The 23083-nt window shown below is 37.0% G+C and overlaps 1 protein-coding gene and 1 non-coding gene across 2 annotated transcripts; one reads left to right on the top strand and one right to left on the bottom strand.

Annotated features, from left to right (window-relative positions):
- The first annotated feature begins 2819 nt into the window (after positions 1-2819).
- On the top strand, positions 2820-2927 carry LOC148563715 (small nucleolar RNA R71). The gene has a single exon (XR_015885575.1). It is a non-coding gene; the product is annotated as a small nucleolar RNA R71 (small nucleolar RNA).
- A 9986-nt stretch (positions 2928-12913) lies between these two features.
- LOC107640496 (ABC transporter C family member 12-like) lies at positions 12914-22352 on the bottom strand. The gene is made up of 6 exons (XM_021103483.2): positions 22241-22352; positions 22074-22154; positions 21685-21709; positions 21495-21551; positions 21297-21362; positions 12914-13171 (listed from the first exon to the last, which is right to left on the bottom strand). The coding sequence occupies exons 1-6, from the start codon at positions 22336-22338 to the stop codon at positions 12914-12916; spliced, it is 585 nt and encodes a 194-aa protein (XP_020959142.2). The 5' UTR covers positions 22339-22352.
- Between the last annotated feature and the right edge of the window lie 731 nt (positions 22353-23083).

Genomic DNA, 23083 nt, shown 5'->3' on the forward strand with positions numbered 1-23083 from the left:
ATCATGGTTTCTAGTGATCCATGCGTTTGCATAGAACTCTTGAACCATTAAGATCCCGACTTGTTGAATAGGATTAGAGAGAACTTCTCATCCTCTTCTTCTAATCTCTTGTCGGATCTCCGGATATTCGCTCTTTTTGAGTTTAACAGGGACCTCAGGGATCACTTTTTTCTTGGCCACAACTTCATAGAAGTGGTCTTGATGGACCTTTGAGATGAATCTCTCCATCTCCCATGACTCAGAGGTGGAAGCAATTGCCGTCCCTTTCCTCTTCCTTGAGATTTCTCTGGCCTTAGGTGCCATTAATGGTTATGGAAAAACAAAAAGCAACGCTTTTACCACACTAAACTTAAAAAGTTTGTTCGTCTCTGAGCAAAAGAAGAAAAGAAGTAGTAGAAGAAGAAGAAAATGGAGGAGATGGAGGGAAAAGGTGTATTTGGCCAAGGGGGAGGAGTGGTGGTTGTAATGTGTGAAAATGGAGTATTGTTGAGGGGTTTATATAGGGGTGGGGGGAAGGGTAGGTTTCGGCCATTAGGGTTGGATTTTGGGAGGGAAAAGAATTTGAATTTTGGAGGTAGGTGGGGTTTATGGGGAAGAGTGGATGGATGTGAGTGGTTAAGGGTATATAAGGAAGGGGTATGGAGGTGATTGGTAAAGGGTATTTGGCGAAAAGAGTTATGAAAAGGTGTGAAGAAGAGAGAAGAAAAGGTAGGGTAAGTAGGGATCCTGTGGGGTCCACAAATCCAGTGGGGTCAAGGACTTAGCATCCCTGCTCCAATTAGGCGTGCAAACGCCCTTAGAGTGCATGTCTGGCGTTAAACGCCAGCTTGCTGCTTGTTTCTGGCGTTTAACGCCAATTCTATGCTCTGTTCTGGCGTTAAACGCCAGTCTGGTGCTTGTTTCTGGCGTTTAATGCCAGCTTGATGCTTCTTTCTGGAGTTAAACGCCAGTTTGATGCTTCTCACTGGCGTTTAAACACCAGTAAGCTCTTCCTCCAGGGTGAGCTGTTTTTAATGCTATTTTTTATTCTGTTTTTGATTTTTCAGTAGTTTTTGTGACTCCACATGATCATCAACCTAAAAAAAAAACATAAAATAAAAATAGAAAATAAATAGATATAATTAAATAACATTGGGTTGCCTCCCAACAAGCGCTTCTTTAAAGTCAATAGCTTGACAGTGAGCTCTCATGGAGCCTCACAGATGTTCAGAGCATTGTTGGGACCTCCCAACACCAAACTTAGAGTTTGACTGTGGGGGCTTTGGTTGACTCTGCAGTGAGAGAAGCTTTTCATGCTTCCTCTTCATGGTTACAGAAAGAGATCCTTGAGTTTTAAACACAAGGTTGTCCTCATTTAGTTGAAGGACCAACTCTCCTCTGTCCACATCAATCACAGCTTTTGCTGTGGCTAGGAAGGGTCTTCCAAGGATGATGGATTCATCCTCATCGTTCCCAGTGTCTAGGATTATGAAATCAGCAGGGATGTAAAGGCCTTCAACCTTTACTAACAAGTCCTCTACTAATCCATAAGCCTGTTTCATTGATTTGTCCGCCATCTCTAGTGAGATTCTTGCAGCTTGCACTTCAAAGATCCCAAATTTCTCCATTACAGAGAGTGGCATAAGGTTAATGCCTAACCCCAGGTCACACAGAGCCTTCTCAAAGGTCATGGTGCCTATGATACAGGGTATTAAGAATTTACCAGGATCCTATTTCTTTTGAGGTAATTTCTGCCTATCCAATGCATTCAGTTCATTGGTGAGCAAGGGAGGTTCATCTTCCCAAGTCTCATTACCAAATAATTTGGCATTCAGCTTCATGATTGCACCAAGGTACTTAGCAACTTGCTCTTTAGTAATGTCTTCATCCTCTTCAGAGGAAGAATACTCATCGGAGCTCATGAAGGGTAGAAGTAGGTTGAATGAAATCTCTATGGTCTATGTATGAGCCTCAGATTCCTTCAGGTCCTCATTGAGGAACCCCTTAGTGTTCAGAGGACGTCCCATGAGGTCTTCCTCATTGGGATTCACCTCCCTCTCCTCCCTTGTAGGTTCGGCCGTGATGGTCAAATCAATGGCCTTGCACTCTCTTTTTGGATTTTCTTCTGTATTGCCTGGGAGAGTACTAGGAGGAGTTTCAGTGATTTTCTTACTCAGCTGACCCACTTGTGCCTCCAGATTTCTGATAGAGGACCGTGCCTCATTCATGAAACTGAGAGTGGTTTTGGATAGATCAGAGACTATGGTTGCTAAGCTAGAGAGACTCTGCTCAGAATTCTCTGTCTGTTGCTGAGAAGATGATGGAAAAGACTTGCTACTGTTAAACCTGTTTCTTCCACCATTATTATTGAAGCGTTGCTTCTGTTGATCCTTCCATGAAAGATTTGGGTGATTCCTCCATGAAGGATTATAGGTGTTTCCATAGGGTTCTCCCATGTAATTCACCTCTGCTATTGCAGGATTCTCAGGATCATAAGCTTCTTCTTCAGAAGATGCTCCTTTAGTACTATTGGATGCAGCTTGCAATCCATTCAGACTCTGAGAAATCATATTGACTTGCTGAGTCAATATTTTATTCTGAGCCAATATGGCATTCAGAGTATCAATTTCAAGAACTCCCTTCCTCTGAGGTGTCCCATTACTCACAGGATTCCTTTCAGAAGTGTACATGAACTGGTTATTTACAACCATGTCAATAAGTTCCTGAGCTTCTGCAGGCATTTTCTTTAGGTGAATGGATCCACCTGCAGAATGGTCCAATGACATCTTAGATAATTTAGACAGACCATCATAGAATATATCCAGGATGGTCCATTCTGAAAGCATGTTAGAAGGACACCTTTTGGTCAGTTGCTTGTATCTCTCCCAAGCTTCATAGAGGGATTCACCTTCTTTCTGTTTGAAAGTTTGAACATCCACTCTAAGCTTTCTAAGCTTTTGAGGAGGAAAGAACTTGGCTAAGAAAGTCGTGACCAGCTTATCCCAAGAGTTCAGGCTATCTTTAGGTTGAGAGTCCAACCATATTCTAGCTCTGTCTCTTACAGCAAACGGGAAAAGCATAAGCCTATAGACCTCGAGATCAACCCCATTGGTCTTAATAGTATCACAGATTTGCAAGAATTCAGTTAAGAACTGAAAAGGATCTTCTGATGGAAGTCCATGAAACTTGCAATTCTGTTGCATCAGAGAGACTAATTGAGGCTTTAGCTCAAAATTGTTTGCTCCAATGACAGGGATTGAGATGCTTCTTCCATGTAAGTTGGAATTTGGCGCAGTAAAGTCACCAAGCATCTTCCTTGCACCTCCACCATTGTTATTGGTTTCGGCCATCTTTACTTCTTTTTCGAAAATTTCAGTTAGGTCCTCTCCAGAGTTTTGTGCTTTAGCTTCTCTTAGTTTCCTCTTAAGAGTCCATTCAAGTTCAGGATCAGTTTCAATAAGAATGTCTTTATCCCTGTTCCTGCTCATATGAAAAAGAAGAGAACAGAAAAGAAGAGGAATTCTCTATGTCACAGTATAGAGATTCCTTTATGTGAGTAGAAGAAGGAAAGAATAGAAAAAGGAGAAGAGGGGGTTCGAATTTTGAGTGGAAGAGGAGTGTTAGTAGATAAATAAATAATTAGAAAGAGATGAGAGGGGAAGAGAATTCGAATTTTAAATTGAAATAAAAGGAAAATATTTTTGTTTTTGTTAAATTAATTAATTAGAATTCGAAAATTAGGAAGAGAAATAAAATTAAATTAAAATTTAAAATAATTAGTTAATTAAAACAATTTTTTGAGAAAGGGGTTAGTAATTTTCGAAAATTAGAGAGGGAAAAGTAGTTAGGTGGTTTTGAAAAAGATATGATTGAAATAGAAAACTTTTAAAATCAAACAAAAAGTCAAGTAGTTAATTGAAAAAGATTTGAAAATCAAATTTGAAACGATAAGAAGTTAGAAAAGATTTTGAAATTAAGTTTTGAAAAAAGATATGATTGAAAATCATTTTGAAAAAGATTTGAAAAGAAAATTTAAAAAGATTTGATTTTTGAAATTAAAGTTGATTACTTGACTAACAAGAAACAAAAAGATATGATTCTAAAATTTAAAGATTGAACCTTTCTTAATAGGCAAGTAAAAATTTTTTTTGAATCAATCACATTAGTTGTTAGTAAAGATTTTGAAATTATAAAATAAGAAAAAGATTTTGAAAATCAATTTGAAATTTTCAAAAATATGAAAGAAAAAAATGAAAAAAGATTTGATTTTTGAAAAAGATTTGAAAAAGATATAATTTTTAAATTGAAAATTTGACTTGACCCATAAGAAACAATTAAATTTAAAAACTTTTAACTAAATCAAATCAAATTTTCGAAAATTATGAGTGAAATAAGGAAAATATATTTTTTATTTTTTTGAATTTTTAATGAAGAAAGAGAAAAAAAGTTGTCATTTTGTTGTTTTTCTCTTTTTTTCTTTTTATTAAACAGTAAAAATAAAACAAAACATGAAAATCATGAATCAAAACAACTAATGCATGCAAGAACACTTTGAATATCAAGATGAACACTAAGAACACTTTGAATGTCAAGATGAACACCAAGAACTTATTTTTGAAAATTTTTAAGAAAAGACACACATGCAAGACACCAAACTTAGAAATTTTCAAACTTTAGATACTAACAAATTGAAAAAGCATATGAAACACAAGAAAAGATACCAAACAAGAAAAATTTAAAGATCAAACAAAGAAATTCATCAAGAACAACTTGAAGATCATGAAGAACATCATGCATGAGTTTTCAAAAATTTTAAGAAAAATAAAAAATATGCAATTGACACCAAACTTAAAATTGACACAAGACTCAAACAAGAAACATCAAATTTTTGGTTTTTATGGTTTTATTAAAATTTTTTTGGATTTTTTTCGAAAATTAATTGGAAAAGAAAAATAAGGATTTCAAAATTTTTAATGAGAATTCCAGGAATCATGCAATGTTAGTCTAAAGCTCCGGTCCAGGAATTAGACATGACTTACTAGCCAGCCAAGCTTTCAGTGAAAGCTCCGGTCCAAAACACTAGACATGGCCAATGGCCAGCCAAGCTTCAGCATACATAGTTCAAGCATGTGAAGAAGAAAACTCAGTCCAAAAGAATTTAGACATGGCTTTACAGCCAGCCAGGCTTCAACATATCTCATGAAACTCTAGAATTCATTCTTAAAAATTCTGAAGAACATAGAATAATTAAATTTTTTTTTGAAAATTTTTCGAAAATAAAAATAATAAAAACAAAAAGCTTAAAATTAAAATAAAATTACCTAATCTGAGCAACAAGATGAACCATCAGTTGTCCAAACTCGAACGATCCCCGGCAACGGCGCCAAAAACTTGGTGCACAAAATCGTGATCGTTCATTCCCTGGTAACGGCGCTGAAAACTTAATACGCACGTTCATAATCTTAGTTCTTTGTCACAACTTTGCACAACTAACCAGCAAGTGCACTGGGTCGTCCAAGTAATAAACCTTACGTGAGTAAGGGTTGATCCCACGGAGATTGTTGGCTTGAAGTAAGCTATGGTCACCTTGTAAATCTCAGTCAGGCGAATTCAAATGGTTATAGAGTTTTAATAATTAAAATATAATTAAAATATAAAATAGGATAGAAATACTTATATAATTCATTGGTGAGAATTTCAGATAAGCATATGGAGATGCTTTTATTCCTTCTGAACCTCTACTTTCCTACTGCTTTCATCCAATCACTCATACTCCTTTCCATGGCAAGCTGTATGTTGGGCATCACCGTTGTCAATGGCTACATCCCGTCCTCTCAGTGAAAATGGTCCAAATGCGCTGTCACCGCACGGCTAATCATCTGTCGGTTCTCGATCATGCTGGAATAGGATTCAGTAATCCTTTTGCATCTGTCACTACGCCCAGCACTCGCGAGTTTGAAGCTCGTCACAGCCATCCCTTCCCAGATCCTACTTGGAATACCACAGACAAGGTTTAGACTTTCCGGATCTCAAGAATGGCCGCCAATAATTCTAGCCTATACCATGAAGACTCTGATCATAGATCAGGAGGCTAAGAGATACGCATTCAAGCTTGTTTGCATGTAGAACAGAAGTGTTTGTCAGGCACGCGTTCTTAAGTGAGAATGATGATGAGCGTCACATAATCATCACATTCATCATGTTCTTGTGTGCGAATGAATATCTTAGAGAAGAAATAGGCTTGAGTTGAATAGAAAAACAATAGTACTTTGCATTAATTCATGAGAAACAGCAGAGCTCCATACCTTAATCTATGGTGTGTAGAAACTCTACCGTTGAAAATACATAAGTGAAAATAGGGTAGACATGGCCGAGTGGCCAGCCTCCCATGGAGGTCTCAGAACGTAAAAGTTACATAATGTGTTCTAGAGATGATCCAAAGATGCCAATACAATAGTAAAAAGTCCTATTTATACTAAACTAGTTACTAGGGTTTACAAAAATGAGTAAATGATGCAGAAATCTACCTCTGGGCCCACTTGGTGTGTGCTTGGGCTGAGCATTGAAGCTTTCACGTGTAGAGGTCTTTCTTGGAGTTAAACGCCAGTTTGTAACCTGTTTCTGGTATTTAACTCTGCTTTGCAACCTGTTTCTGGCGTTTAACTCCAGAATAGGGCAGAAAGCTGGCGTTGAACGCCAGTTTGCATCGTCTAAACTCGGGCAAAGTATAGACTATTATATATTGCTGGAAAGCCCTAGATGTCTACTTTCCAACGCAATTAAGAGCGCACCATTTGGACTCCTGTAACTCCAGAAAATCCACTTTGAGTGCAGGGAGGTCAAAATCCAACAGCATCTGCAGTCCTTCTTCAGCCTTTGAATATGATTTTTGCTCAAGTCCCTCAATTTCAGCCAGAAAATATCTGAAATCACAGAAAAATACACAAACTCATAGTAAAGTCTAGAAATGTGATTTTTATTTAAAAAATAATAAAAATATACTAAAAACTAACTAAATCATACTAAAAACTATATAAAAACAATGCCAAAAAACGTATAAATTATCCGCTCATCATGGGCATAAAAGGAAAGCATGAAAATGACAAGAAATAATAAATGCTACAACTGCCAAGCAAGGAAAGTAAGGATAACAACTCAATAAAGCAATAAATGACATGAAAACATAAATTGCATTAAATGTAAATTAAAATAACAAGAGTGCTCATAAACATAAAAAGTAAGGAAAATGAGAAATTAACAAGATAAACTAAGGAAATTAAGACAAGATAACAAAGAAATGTAGAAGAAACTAGATGAAAACAGGAATTAAACATAGAAATTACAAGAAATTAAACTAAGAAACCCTAATTCTAGAGAGAAGGGGGAGCTTCTCTCTCTAGAAAATAACCTACATAATGCTAAACTAACCCTAATTTCTCCCCCTCTTCACATGGAGTGAGGCCTTCCTTAATATAGGCAAAATCAGCTTCAGAAAGTCCAAAAACTGGGATCTGGAGGCCTAGAAATTGCCATTAAGTGAGTCACGTGCTGGGACGTGTGCGTACGCACACATGGCTGTGTGGTTCTTGTGCGTACGCACAGTAGGTTGTGCGCACGCATACTCCAATGTGTGCTTCTCCTTTGTTTTCTTCATGCTTTCTCCCAATTCCATGCTTTTGTTCCACTCTTATCAAGCCATTCCAACCTATTACACCTGAAATTACTCATCAAAACCATCAAGACATCGAATGGGATAAAAGGTGGATAAAAGTGATTAAAATAAGCGTAAAATAGCATGTGTTTACAATTAAGCTCAATTTAGGGAGAGAACACAAAAGTATGCTATTTGGATGAATAAATGTGGGTTTATGTGATGAAATCCACTCAAATCAAACCAAAATACATCGTCAAATATGGATTCATCAATTCCCCATACTTAAACAATAACATGTCCTCATGCTAATCACAATCAAAGGAGAAGGATAAGGAGGGCAAGCAATTTATTAAATGCAACTACCTACATTCATGCAACTATACTAAATGCTATCTATTTATATATATACTATAATTTCTATTGAGTTTGGCAAAAACAAACAATAGAATTTCAATCAATCCAAAACAAGTCTTAGGGCCAAGACAAGAAAATATAGCAATATAATCAATGTCCAAATATATGATTTGAAGTTTTCAAAAAATAACAAGCAACTTGCGAGAAGATACAATATGAGAGATGGAGACATAGAATTGAGCGATAGAACCCCTCACCGGATGTGTTTACACTCTAATCGCTCAGTGTGTAAGGCTTAATCACTCAATTCTCCTTTAATCACGTTTCTCAAAGATTTGCAAGTCATCTAACAATCAACTAATACTTGATGCATGAATACAAATATCATGAGGTCTTCGGAGGGTTGTAATGGGGTTAGGATAAGGGTATGATTAATATGGTTAAGTGGACTAGCAAATTGAACCTTTGATTAGCTCAAGTATCCCACCTAATCCTATATTAACCTATTTATAATCAAGAAACAACCTAACTTCCCATTCTTTTCCTTTTCTCACATTCACTCATGCATCTTCTTTCTAATTCAAACACATATGCATCCTTTATTTACATTCTTATTGCCATTTCTTTCATTTCTTTTCTTTTTCTCTTTTTTTTTTCTTTTTTTTAAACAAAGTATGTACACAAAATTTTTTTTCTTTTATCATATAAGAGAGATGCATATGTTTTAAGTAATGAATGCATGAGTGTTTACCCATTTTTTTTCCAAAATTTTCCAATGAAGACCCAAAGTAAATTAACTACCAATGTTTTCCCACAAATTCCCCCTACACTTTAACACACACACTCAACCCAAGCTAATCAAAGATACAATTCATGGACATAATGGTCTTTCACTTAGGGTAAAAGATGTGCTTAATATTAGAACAAAAAAAGGAGAATTAAAAGGCTTAAAAGTGGTTTACAAGGGTAGATATAAGGGTTGGCCATATGGGTTAGTGAGTTCAATTTCAAAAAATGGCCTCAATCATACTGGATGCATACAAAACACCAAATATAGGACATAAAGATTCAAGCAAATCTAAGATCACAATCATAAAAGGAGTATAACACACAATAACAAAATTTGTGGTTAAAAGTGTGCAACCACACAATTGAAGCTCAAATCTCACTAAGTGTTTTGTTCAAGCTCTTTTTTATGTTCCATAACAAAGAATACTTCAAGCAAGTTTAAAAACGAGTTTTCAAATCTAATCAATAGAACGCTCTAAAAGGAATTTCTTAAAGATTCTTTGTTGTTTTACCAAATTTATTTACTCTACCATGCAACATGCAAATAAAACTATAAGTAACTAAGATATATACAAGTAGGGGTGGCAAAGCGGGCTGGCCTGCCCCGCCCCGCCAAAGCCTGCCCAAATATGGGGTGGGCCGGCCCGCCTCGCCAAACTAATATGGGCTCAACTTGCTACCCCGCCCCGCCAACCCGCTTTTTTTTTTTACCAATTTTTTTCTTTTATGATAAAATTCAATAAAATTCAATTTAACATACTAAGTAGTAAGTACTAACAATTATTTTACTTTATAATAAAATTATTCCATCAAATTTGTTTTTTAATATATAGAATAATATCTTAAATTAATTATTAATCCATAAAAATTATAATTAACCATAATAACTTTTTTGATTGAAATTAACAATAATAAAAATAACATAACAAATAATAAGTCTCAAAGTCTCAAACATAAGTGCATAATAATAACAAAACAAACACATAATCCACACATAAATTCTACCATAATTAAAACAAAACACAACATAATTCATAAATCAACAAGACACCCAAAAAAATCCTTAAATCAACACACATAAATCAATTATCAACTTCTAAATCAATAAAATTTGAATCTGATCCAGAAGTTGAAACACCACCTTTCCTAGCACCTTGAGGATTCTCATCTTCACCTTCGCCTTCACCTGCAATTAGAAGAATACCCAAATTTAGAATAAGATATAAATACTTAAATTTTATATAAATATTAAATTAGTAACTAACAATGTAATTACCATCAACAAAGCCTTTATTCCAATTGCGAGTATAAATCACAGCCTCAACATTTTCTGGCAACATTCGACTTTTATATTTGTTAATGACATGAGCTCCAATACTAAAGGCAGATTCCGATGCAACCGTAGTAATTGGAATACTCAATAAGTCACGTGCCATGATTGATAACTTCAGATAACGACTCTCATATAATTTCCACCATTCCAAAATATCTAAATCTTCAAAGCAATCCTTTGACAAAAGTGGCTCCTCCAAGTATGTATCAAGTGGATTCTTTCCACTAGAGACCTCAGCTTGATGGTTACGTTTCATCAATTTCTATCAAAATAGAAATAATCACATCTTGTTATTATAGAATAATGACAATTAATAAGAGAATTTAATATGTGAAACATTACTTACACCAACAATTGCAAGTCGCTTCTTGCTTGCACTTTCAGGGGTATGGGCCATGGATGAAGATTGAATACTAGGTCCTTGTGCTTGAACAGGTGGAAGAGAATTCTTGTCATATTTTTCAAAAAGTTTGTATAATTTTTTTCACATGTTTCACCTTCCCTTTTACAGTCTCAGCATCAATCTCTTCATACATAAGCTCTAAAGTAGAAATCTTAAGTCTAGGATCAAGAATAGCACCAAATGCAAGAATGACACTATACTTTTCCCAATACTTCTTAAATTTGGTCATCAACTTTTCTCCCATGCTCCTTAGAAGCTCATCTTCACTTCTCAAACTTCCCATCAAAACACATTGAATATGATAGACTTGTAGAAAATACAAATTCGAAGTAGGGTAAGATGTGCCAGAAATCAAATTAGTAGTTTCATAAAAGGGGTATAAAAATTCACATATCTTTTCAGCTCTCCCCCATTCATCAACTGAAGGACAATACTTATAAGCACGATCGGTTGCCTTCAAATACTCAAAGGCCTTCCGATACTTGATAGCACTTTCGAGCATAATGTACGTAGAATTCCATCGAGTAGTAACATCTAGATGCAACCCACTTGTAAAATTCAAACCCTGAATCACTGAAACACATTCTTTAAACCTTATCATTCTACTTTCCGATCCCCTTACATATTTCACACTTTCCCTAATCTTATCCAATGCATCATGAGCAATTTTTAATCCATCTTGCACAATAAGATTCAAGATATGAGCAGAACAACGAATATGAAAGAACTCTCCATCACACAACAACCAATCATGCATATTTAATGTACTTTCAAATGATCTTGGCATGTATCATTAGCAGATGCGTTATCTAGTGTAAGAGTCATAATCTTCTTTTCAATTTTCCCTTCATTTAAAAGCTCAAAAATCTTAGAAGACAATTCAAATCCCGTGTGAGGAGGAGGCATATGACAAAAACTCAAAATTTTACTTTGCAATTTCCAATTCAGATCAACAAAGTGAGAAGTTAGGCATAAATAACCCTCTGTAGTGATGGATGTCCACAAATCAGAAGTCAAACAAACTCTATTAGGAATGGCTAATAAAGTACTTTTAAGATTTTCTTTTTCCCTTGAGTAAATTTTTAACACATCCTCCTTTAGAGTATTTCTAGTAATTAGGCCTAGAGTTGGACTGATGTATTTTACCCAATTTCTAAATTTCTTATTATCAACAATAGAAAAGGGAACATCACAATCAATCACAAAGGCAGCAAACATCTCACACGATACATGATTATCTATCTTGAGAGCCCCCATTTTATTTTGCATTTCTATCAAAGTTTGACCAATATCCTCGAAATCTATTTTCACGCACCTGTCCAAATGACGCTTAAGTGACGATGTCCCATATTGTTTACCACCAGCCTTAAACTTCTATTTGCATCCATCACATTGAGCACAATCTATTCCATCATCACCAGGTCCAAGCTTTGTGAAATATCTCCACACATAAGATGTTACAACCTTTGTCTTTTTCTTTTTAATATCTTCTTCCGTTTCAGATCTTTCCATATTTTCAGGATTTTGTGTTACATTCCCACCATCAACTTCCATAGAGACAGAATCATCCATTGCAGAATCAACAACTCAACCTAAATAACACAAATACATAACAATATCTAATCTAAATCAGCAATAAATCAATAATGTTGCATCAGAAATCAGAACACATACACCAAGCATCACAGAAAGTAACGAAGTAAAAGTTCAAACTAAAGTTACATAGTTAAAATGATACTAATACAGTAATACTCTAATAGAAGCCACACAAAGATAGGCAAGAAACAAGATGAATAGCATGTATTATTCATACTAGTACACTACAAACTTTTGGAATATTCATTAGTACCTCACACCCAGTACATACCACCATAAAATGAAAAAAGGACGAAGATAAAGATGGTGAAAATATGTAATAGCAGCATGCCAGAGATATAATTTCTGGTGTAATTAATGTAATTCTTTTCTTTTTTTTTGGACTATTTTAGTAGATCATAAGCTTTGCATAAATTAATGAACATAGGCCTTTAAATTACTATGCTTACATTTTCAATTCATAGGTGAATTTCAAGGGAGGCAAAACAATGAAATGGTAGCAGAATTATGTTATATATATACGGCCATTTAAATACAAATAATGCTTCCATATATGGAAGCAGTGTATGTCCTGCATAACAAGTACTACAATGCTGATATCTGAGAGGGTTACTTGCCTACTCTCAAAATTCATAAACAAATTTCATAAACAAATTTCAAAAATAAATACCAGTAAAACAAATTTCATAAACAAATCCACAGTAATTTTCAACAGCATCAAAGAAGCTGTCCACAACCACAATCACAGATTCACAGTTTCTTACTAAAAAAAACAAAAAATAAAATAAAATCTTTACTTACTGGCTCACAGCCGTCGAGAGGCAGGGGAGGAGAGAGTAGCGCCGCCGGGATCTGCCGGAACACAGAACCGCTGAGACAGCATAGAGGCAACACGAGACAGCATCACTGGGACTTCAGTTTGGTGAGGACAGGCGAGATGAAACAGCGACCGACGACGTGACTGACCGACGACGAGAGGCAACTCAGAGAGAAGTAGAACTGAAGTGCGCCACCACGAACCGCGACGGTGTGATGCTGCCTGCGCAGGGAGCTCAGGAAACACCTGAACACAGCGAGGCCGAGGAGTAAGGACAGACGAGGGAGCTGAGCTGTTGAAGGATAAGGCCGGGGGTCAGGGTCCGTCGGTCTGAGGGTCTCACCGTCTCAGGGAGTCAAGGTCAGGGAAGGGAGTAAGGGACGAAAGGTTAGGGCCGGCTGTTTGTGGGAAGTGGGAATTGGAAAGCAGGGGAAGGAAAACCTAATTTTCTTATTTATATATCACTTGTAAATTTACCAAATTACCCTTAAAAGAATAATATGTCAGCCCGCTGGGCCAGCCCGTCCCGCCCCGCCTTGGCCCGCGGTTTTGGCAGTGCGATTTTAGCGGGTTTTTAAAATTTGGTAGGTTTAAAATCTCATCCCAACCCGCCGTTTTTGGCGGTTTGACCCGGCGGGTTCGGCCCGTTTCGCCACCCCTATATACAAGCAACTAAGCAAAGTATAATGCAATAATATACTAACAAATATCTACAAAAATATAACTATTAAAAACTAGAAAATAATGCAAAGTGTTGAAAAGGAGAGAATTTACACCCCAAAATTGCAGATCCTCCCCCACACTTAAACGTTGCACAGTCCTCCGTGCATGCACTCGATCCGGGGGTGAAGAGATGTGAGGCTCCACCTTCAGTCGGTGGGCACCGGGGCTCTGGGTTGCTGTATAAACACATAAACAACAATTGAGGAAGAAGTCATAGTAGTGTGGTATGAGAAAAGGCAATGTGCATATTCTAAATGCGCACGGTTTAGAACACAACACATTGGCCGGATAAAACAGAAACCACACAATCATAAGAAATAGCATGTTCCTTGTAAAACCCGGTCAAACCGTAATTAATTAAATAATAAATTAAATAGGAGCGAATATGGTTAGAAAATTTAGCAGTCAGAATTTGATAATTTAAATATGATATTTGGACTCAGTGGATTTTTCTGAGTCGGAAAACATAGTTTTCTGCATAAAAACGCGAACTGAAATTTTGACCGGCAGTATCGATTGAGATCTGTCTGGTACTGCAGCTAAGAAAATTAAATATAAGTGAATAAGGCTAAGAAATTAGGATTTATAATTAGGGAAGATAGAAATATTTAAAATGCGATTTAAAACTCTAATCTTAAAGGTTTTGGCCCAAAATTGGGCCAACGGACAAAAATAAGTGAACCGGACCCGAGTGGGCCCAAGACCCAACATATATAAATATTAGTTATGAGCGTTTCAACTCATTTACCCTAAAGGAAGAGGGTAGGGGTGCTGAAATAGAGAAGAGAGAAAGAAGAGAGAAAATCCTAACTTCATCAAACTTCAAATCATCATAACTTTCTCTTCGGAACTCCGATTGACGAGCCGTTTGTGGCCACGCGTCGCTCTTCTCATCCTCTAAAATTCTATCTAAGTTTTTTTGTGATTAATCTACTATCCTCTGCCCAGTTTTCGTTTTTCTCTTTAAATTCGAATTTGGTTTGGGTTTTGAGGAAATCTTGTAATTTTGGTTATTTAGGAGTGCTTTATTATGAGTCATGGGTGATATTCATCACAAACTTCAGTGGGTTAAGGTAAGAAACCCTCCAACCCTTGTGATTTATCATTTTTATGAACCCTAGGTTGATGTATATATGTGAAATTGGTTATGTTAGTGTATTTAGTGATTTTGGTGCACAATTGGGAGGTTGGTGTTGCTTGTAGAGCTTTGGTGAGGCTTGGAGCTAAGGGTTGGTGGAGACTTCCACGAAGAAGCTCAATTAATTTGGCTACAAGAGGTACAATTTAAGTTTCATTTAAGTACCATGTGGTGTGATGAGAATTCCTAGGCTAGATCCCCCTAGGATTAAGTTTGAATTGTGTATATGGTTAGTGCTAATATGCATAGTTGATATGTCATGTGAATTAATGATTGAGTTGAGAATTGTGTGGATTTGTATGTTTGGTGTGTTGAGAATTTGATGAATTGGATAATGAATGTTGGTTTGTGGAATATACAATTATATTGTGAATTTGGGTCAGAGGCCATGAATTTTGGGCTGGAGGCCGGAAAGAGGTAAGTAAGGTAAGTTGATATGTGTATTGTGTGATGATATAAGAGATTAGATGGATTTAAATATTGAATGTGTGAATAATTAGTTTGGTTATTGAATAAATAAGGTTTGAGGAATTGAGGTGTGGAATTTGATAGTTTTTGGGTGAAATTGCGTAGAGGAGGTAGGTTTGCTTTGGTTGAGTGTGATTGTGTGAATGTGGTTGGGTTGTGGTCATTTGGATGAGTGGAAATGAATTTGGCTTGTGAACATTAGAAAAATTGGTGATTTCTAGTTTTGGGGTAAAAACTGATTTTTGACCAACTTTGGAGGTCCGTAACTCGGTCCACGGAGTTCAGAATTCTTCAAAAATAGATTTTTATGAAAGTTTATTCAAAGATCTTTCCAACGGTTCAGAAATGGTTGAAAAAGAAATTTTGTAGAAGAAGTTATGTGTGGTGGGAGTTTGAGGTTTAAAAATGAAATTCTGCAACTTTTTAACTTAATGAAATTTTTGGCAGAAGGCACACTGGTGCACGAATTGTGAATCACACTTTTCACAACGCGTACCACTAACCAGCAAGTGCACTGGGTCGTCCAAGTAATACCTCACGTGAGTAAGGGTCAAATCCCACGGAGATTGTTGGTTTGAAGCAATCTATGGTTATCTTGTAAATCTTAGTTAGGAAGTCAATTATGTTTATCAGTTGAATTGCGAATAACCAAGAGAGCATAAATTAAAGGTTACTTGTTGTGCAGTAATGGAGAATATGTTGGAGTTTTGGAGATGCTTTGTCTTCTGAATCTCTGCTTTCCTCTGTCTTCTGATTCACGCACGCACGTCCTCCTATGGCAAGCTGTGTGTTGGTGGATCACCGTTGTCAATGGCTACCTTCCATCCTTCCAGTGAAAACTACGCTCACGCGCTCTGTCACAGCATGGCTAATCACCGGTTGGTTCTCGATCCGGTTGGAATAGGATTTACTATCCTTTTGCGTCTGTCACTAACGCCCAGCCTTCAGGAGTTTGAAGCTCGTCACAGTCATTCAATCCTTGAATCCTACTCGGAATACCACAGACAAGGTTTAGACTTTCCGGATTCTCATGAATGCCGCCATCAGTTCTAGCTTATACCACGGAGATTCTGATTAAGGAATCTAAGAGATCCTCATTCAATCGTATATAGAACGGAAGTGGTTGTCAGGCACACGTTCATGATTTAAGGAAGGTGATGAGTGTCACAGATCATCACCTTCATCACAGTTAAGCGCGAATGAACATCTTAGATAGGAACAAGCGTGTTTGAATGGAAAACAGAAATACTTGCATTAATTCATCGAGACACAGCAGAGCTCCTCACCCCCAACAATGGGGTTTAGAGACTCATGCCGTCAGAGAATACAAAGTTTAGATCTGAAATGTCATGAGATACAAAATAAGTCTCTAAAAGTTGTTTAAATACTAAACTAGTAGCCTAGGGTTACAAAATATGAGTGGACTATGATGGATGATGCAGAGATCCACTTCTGGGGCCCACTTGGTGTGTGCTGGTGCTGAGATTTAAGTGAGTCACGTGCAGAGGCCATTTGTGGAGTTGAACGCCAGTTTTTATGCCAGTTTGGGCGTTCAACTCCAGTTTTTGATCCTTTTCTGGCGTTGGACGCCAGAATTGGGCAGAGAACTGGCGTTGAACGCCAGTTTACGTCATCTATCCTTGTGCAAAGTATGAACTATTATATATTGCTGGAAAGCCCTGGATGTCTACTTTCCAACGCAATTGTAAGCATGCCATTTTGAGTTCTGTAGCTCCAGAAAATCCACTTTGAGTGCAGGGAGGTCAGAATCCAACAGCATCAGCAGTCCTTTTTCAGCCTGAATCAGATTTTTGCTCAGCTCCTTCAATTTCAGCCAGAAAAATACCTGAAATTACAGAAAAACACACAACTCATAGTAAAGTCCAGAAATATAAATTTTTCCTAAAAACTAATAAAAATAGACTAAAAACTAACTAAAACATACTCTAAACTATATGAAATTATCCCCAAAAAGCGTATAAAATATCCGCTCATCACACACCCACGTGTGCGCCTGACCGACGTGTACGCGTCGATGGGCTAAATCAGTTGCCCAGCTAAAATTTCCGAGAGTTGTGCTGGTTTTGTGTCTGGGGCACAAAACGCACCCATGCGTACGCGTGGCTGACGCGTAGTCGTCACTTGGCTTTTCTCCCATCCACGCGTATGCGTAGGGACGCATACGCGTCACTGTAACTTTCCTACTTTCCACGCGTGCGCATGGGCGACGCGCACGCGTGACCCTGTTTTCACTCCAAAGCTGATTTTGATTTTTTAAAGCCAAATTTCAGACTTCTAAGTCTCCATTCTCAGCCTTTATGTCCCAAATACTTATAGTATGCATAGCGATGGGAAGAGGCTAGGAGATGTGGTAAATGGTGGACGAAGTAAGGGGAGAATTAATGATGAGTTATGATTAATGATGACTGTATGACTTGCTAAGGGTGATGATGAAAGTGCGGTGTATGCCGTGAGCCGAAGGGTTGTATTTAATGATGATTATTGGCTGGTTATGGGTTATGTTATGAGTTGGATAGCTATGATAATTATTGAATTATGGCTGGAAATGAAAATATGACTTTGAATGATTGTTTTATCTTGAGCTCTCTTTCTCGAAAGTGCGACCCCAGAGAGATGAAGGAAGGTGAGGATCCCCTTCTTTGTTCCTCCTGGTATTTTAAATCGCCCCCAGCGAGATAGTGGGAGGTTAGGATCCCCTCCTTGTTCCTCCTGCCATATGAGAACGTACATCTTGGGTAGATGCAAGGGTTGTGGTAGCGCCCCACTTGCTTCGGGTCAGAGATTGTGACGCCTGGGTAGTAGCGGCAGTAGTGGTGATTCCACTCGCTCCAGGTTGATCTTTTGAATACCTGCCTGGGTAGATGCAGTGGCATTGATCCACTTGCTCCGGGATGTGGTGAGACATACCTTCCTGGGTAGATGCGGTGGAGTGATTCCACTTGCTTCGGGTTTGGTTTTGAGACTCCTGGGGTAGATGCAGTGGTTAGCCCCCATTTGCTCCTAGTCGAGTATGATTTGAGATTTGTAGAATTATCTGAGTTTCGGATTTCCTTAGGTAGATGCAGTGGGTCGGGTCCACTTGCTCCAGGTTGAGATCCGAGATTCTATTGACCCTATGTCGTAAGTGTGGCTATACACTGTGAAAGTTTCGGATGAGCTCGCCCCCGTGAATTAACACCAGTGTGGCTGTTGTGTGATTATAATTATGATCATGGTTATGATTGAGAATGACTCGAGTTGGGGATGCACGACAGAGGGACAGTCCAATGGTTAGCTACCAGGACTTGTCGGGTTGGCTTTATAACCGACAGATGAGACTCATCAGATATAGGGCAGGCATACATCATTTGCATATGTTTGAATTATTTGGGTTTGCCTATTTGTTTTGGATTGCTATATCATATATGCTATGTTACCTGATTATGTGCTACTTGTTCGACTTGTACTTTAATTGTGTATTACTTGCCTGTATTGCTTGTGTTTGTACAACTGAGAGGTCCCTCATGCTGGTGTCGGTGGACGCTGAGGACTGTTCTTGATGAGATGAGTTGATGATGCAATTGAATAATGATGATGATTTTTGAATGAGGTAATTGAGCTCCCTGGGTAGACGCAATGAAGTGATTTCACTTGCTCCAGGTAGAGAATGAGTTAATTTGAAGTTCCCTAGGTAGACGCAGTGAAGTGATTTCACTGCTCCAGGTTGATATTGAGATAATTTGAGCTCCCTGGGTAGACGCAGTGAAGTGATTTCACTTGCTTCAGGTGAGGATATGAGGTATTGATATAGAATTGTGGAGACAGAATAGCTGGTGATGGTTTTGGATATAATTCTGATTGTGAATCATCGGATAGTTAGAAAGTTAGGAAGCATGAGGAATATGAATCAGATTTAGCATTCCCTTATGACAGTTGCCTACTCATGGATTAGCGAGAACATAGGATGAACACTTGGTGAAAGAAAGTTTAGGATGCTTAGTGAGTTTTTATTGCAATGCATTGTATTTATTTGGCACTTTTACTGTACTGGAAACCCATGGGTCGGGGATTCTCATTCCGTATATATCTCTTCTTTTTAAGATACAGGTCCAGGTGCTCAGAAGTGAGCTGCGGTTCATCTGAGAGATGGCAAAGATCTTTATATTCCCTACTTTATATTTTTCTTAGAATCTCTCTACATTTACTTGAAAAGCTTATATTATGTATTGAACTCTTTTGAACTTGCCTATAGAGGCTCTTATGTTTCAATTGGGAGAGATTAGGAGTTTCTGTTGTCAACTACTATTATACTGTACCCTAGCCGGCCTAAACTTCGTGGGTCACGACTAGTGGCTATTTACTTATGTTATATATCTATATACTGTATTTCTCTTTTTCTCTTTTATGGTTTATTCCTTATAATGCTTTCGACTTCACGCTTTATCTTTTAGTTGCCGATGCGTGAGTGATACGTCTTCGCGATTTTATTTTTACTCTTTTCAGGCTTCTTGATTAATACTCCTTTCAATTATACTTATATTTATGTATTAAAAATCCACCTTGAGAGTCGTACCACCTTATTATCATTGACTGATGGCTCGAGCATAAGGATTTGAATATTAGGGTATTACATTCCTCAATCAAGTGGCCTAGGTTGCAAGTAAAGAATAAGCAAGAGATAGGACACAAATAAACCTAGATAGCCACAACTAAAGTGAATTGAATATATAAGACATTGGTTATTGAAGTTGTGCAAGTGAAAGCGCAAGATGAATAGAAAATGGCACAATCAACAATAACCAATCCAATGACGAAACGGAAACTACTTATTCATAATGAAAAATAATGAAGTACTCACATGGTAAAGGTACTTGTTGCAAAAAGTGACAAGCTTGATAAGAATCATGTTAAGTTACTCAAACAAATGCAAAGCATTAAAAAGAAACAAGTGCCGGACATGTGATGAATTTGATATGAAAATCATGATGAACAAGTAATTTCAACTCAATTCACTAAAGTAAAAGTGCACAATTCATGATTAAGATGCCAAATAAGGATATAGTCTAATGCATATGGTAGCTACAACATATGAATCAAACTAACAATTTATCTAGGCAATTAAACAAGGCTTTAATGCTCAGTGCATATATTCATCAACAATTAAACCAAAATTTAAGTAAGAAGCAACCCAATCAACAATCAATCAAACACTTGCAATTTATTAATTAACAAACAACTAAACTAAATCTAATATAATTACAAAAAATGAAAATGAAATGCAATGAAAAGTAACAAGAACAAGAACAAAATAGGGTAAAAGAGGAAGAAGAGAGGGGTGGAGGAGAAAAGAAGAGAAGAAGTAGAGAGAAGAGAAGAAGAGAAGTATAGTGGTGAGAAAACAGGGGTGTGCGTACGCACAGGTACGTGTGGGTACGCACACTAGGTGGAAAAGGGAAGGTGTGCGAGCGCACACTCTACGCGAGCGCTCCGGGCAGAAGAAGAATTAAGGAGTGTGTGTGCGCACAATCTACAAGAGACATGCCGAATAGCGGCAGTTTTTTTAGGAATTTGCGGTGGTTTTTAACCGCCGCAAAACGAAATTCCAGCGGTTTCACAAGCGTCGCCTATTAAAGGGTGGAGATTTGATTTTGCGGCGGTTTTGAAAAACCGCTGGCACAACCATTGCAAATCAGATAATTATTTTGCGGCGGTTGCAAAACCGCCGCTATTTTGGCCAGTGGATTTAAAAAAAATCTACAGCAGTTTTAAAACCACCACATATTTGAGTGGGTTTTTGTTTATAGATAAAGCTTCAAGAAGCTAATTGAGTATATAATGAGTTAACATTCAACTGAAGGAAAGAAAATTAATTGTTATGAATTGTTATGAGATAGTCCGCATAATGCATCAACGAGCCCTATTAAATAGTCCGCAATATAAGTTCATAAAGTTCTTCCTAAATGTACAAGAGGAGATCATTGATCACAGAAAATTAAGAATACAGCATTATCATCTACAATTTAATCAGATTTTGTATCATACCACTTCAACAAATATTGAGAAGGCAAAAACGTATCCAATCCAGGCTGGATCACCATTTTGCATAGACTGCAGGCAATTAATAGGACACATCAAGTGATAGAGAATTGTTAGAACAAAATAATAATGAAGAATTTATTAGAGCACTATAACTTGTTCTAGAGGTGGTTAACCAGTGATTTCAGTAAAACAGTAACTGACCTCTAGCAGCTGATTCAATATTAGTGGGCCCAAAAACTGGGAGAGATCATTTCCAATCTACATATTGTAAACAGATTAACAAAGATATTAAAATTGACAATGCTTTTTGACATACAGCAAATTTTAACACATGTAAATATTGAAAGCGACCAAATGAAATGATTATATAAACAAAAAAATAGAACATTACCTTCCAAAATCCTCCCCACCAAAACCTGTAAAGCACAAGAAAACCGAAGCACAAAGATATATGAACGCATAAACACAAATGAGATACATGAACAAAAATAAACAAAGTCAGGAAAAAAAGTAAATAACATTCATTTATATATTGTACAATAAGTGGTTTCATCATCACGAACTAATTTTACTACATAGAAGAAGATAGAGGAGTCTAAGTTTGTCGGCCAAGATTAACTTATCAGTGCCAAGCACCATTTTACTTCAATATCTAGCCTCTCATTATAAGCCATTATTGATGGTCTCAACTCTCAACTTATGCAAGTGATCAAAAAGTAACACCAGAAAATATCTATCTATCTTCTACACTCTATCATATTCAACACAAATCGGTCATACCTCCCACCAAGGCTTGCATTCAATACTCTTAAAAGCCAAGGTTTCGACCTCCGAGATTCTTCTACCCAACATCTCTGGAACCTACAGAATCAAGAGGCACTATAAAGCAAACATGAAATACAACAATTAATGCCAAAAGAAAACTTAAGCAAAGCAAAAACTCATACTTTTCATTCAGTGTCTCAGTCCGATCCCATGTATCTAACTTCCATATATCTTTCTCTGTAAGGGGACTTTGATATCCTAGATTCATGATAGGATTCATCCAAGAAAAAAGGTTTCATGCACGAGAAAAAAGAAATAAGAATGAAACAGCGAGGATCCATGCAAGATATTACTATGAATGGTATTTGCACTATGCTACCTCCAAAATTAATTAACACAAGAAATAAAAGCCAGGACTCCTAATCATATACAGCATATCTTGGAAAATTTTACTTCAGTTAGCTAAATGTAATACCAGAAGCAGAAATAACAGAAAATTTTATAACATAATCAGCCCAGAACATAACACTTCAAAGTTCTAACCCACTTAGCATTATAGCATTTTTTAAAGTACCCTTGATATCCTATGTGCAAATACAATTTTACATACTTGACAATATGTTTGCATGCCTTTCAGGACATATCTGCTCTCCTCCGGACAGTTCTTCATATGCAGTATCAACAACCAAGTCACTCCGAATAGGGGTATAACCCGGATAAGGATCCAAAGTAGGTATATACACAAGCAAAAGTAGTCCAAACAAAGCCTGGAATTGTAGAAGAGATAAAATATTATTTCTTTATTATTTATCCTTTTAGATAGATATTTCCATATATTCCAACTGGAGTAAATTAAAAGTATGGGAACAAATAGATACTCTCTAAAGCAGCAACAGAAAAAATAAAAATTACTAGAATGAGGATGAACTCAACAATGCAGCAAGACGTCCAGTATATACTAGATAGCTATTTGTTTGGAAGAAAACAAGTATATACTAAAAAAATAAAAACAAACAATACATACA

Source organism: Arachis ipaensis, chromosome B5, assembly GCF_059453495.1.
Source record: "Arachis ipaensis isolate K30076 ecotype BB chromosome B5, ASM5945349v1, whole genome shotgun sequence".
Lineage (NCBI taxonomy): Eukaryota > Viridiplantae > Streptophyta > Magnoliopsida > Fabales > Fabaceae > Arachis > Arachis ipaensis.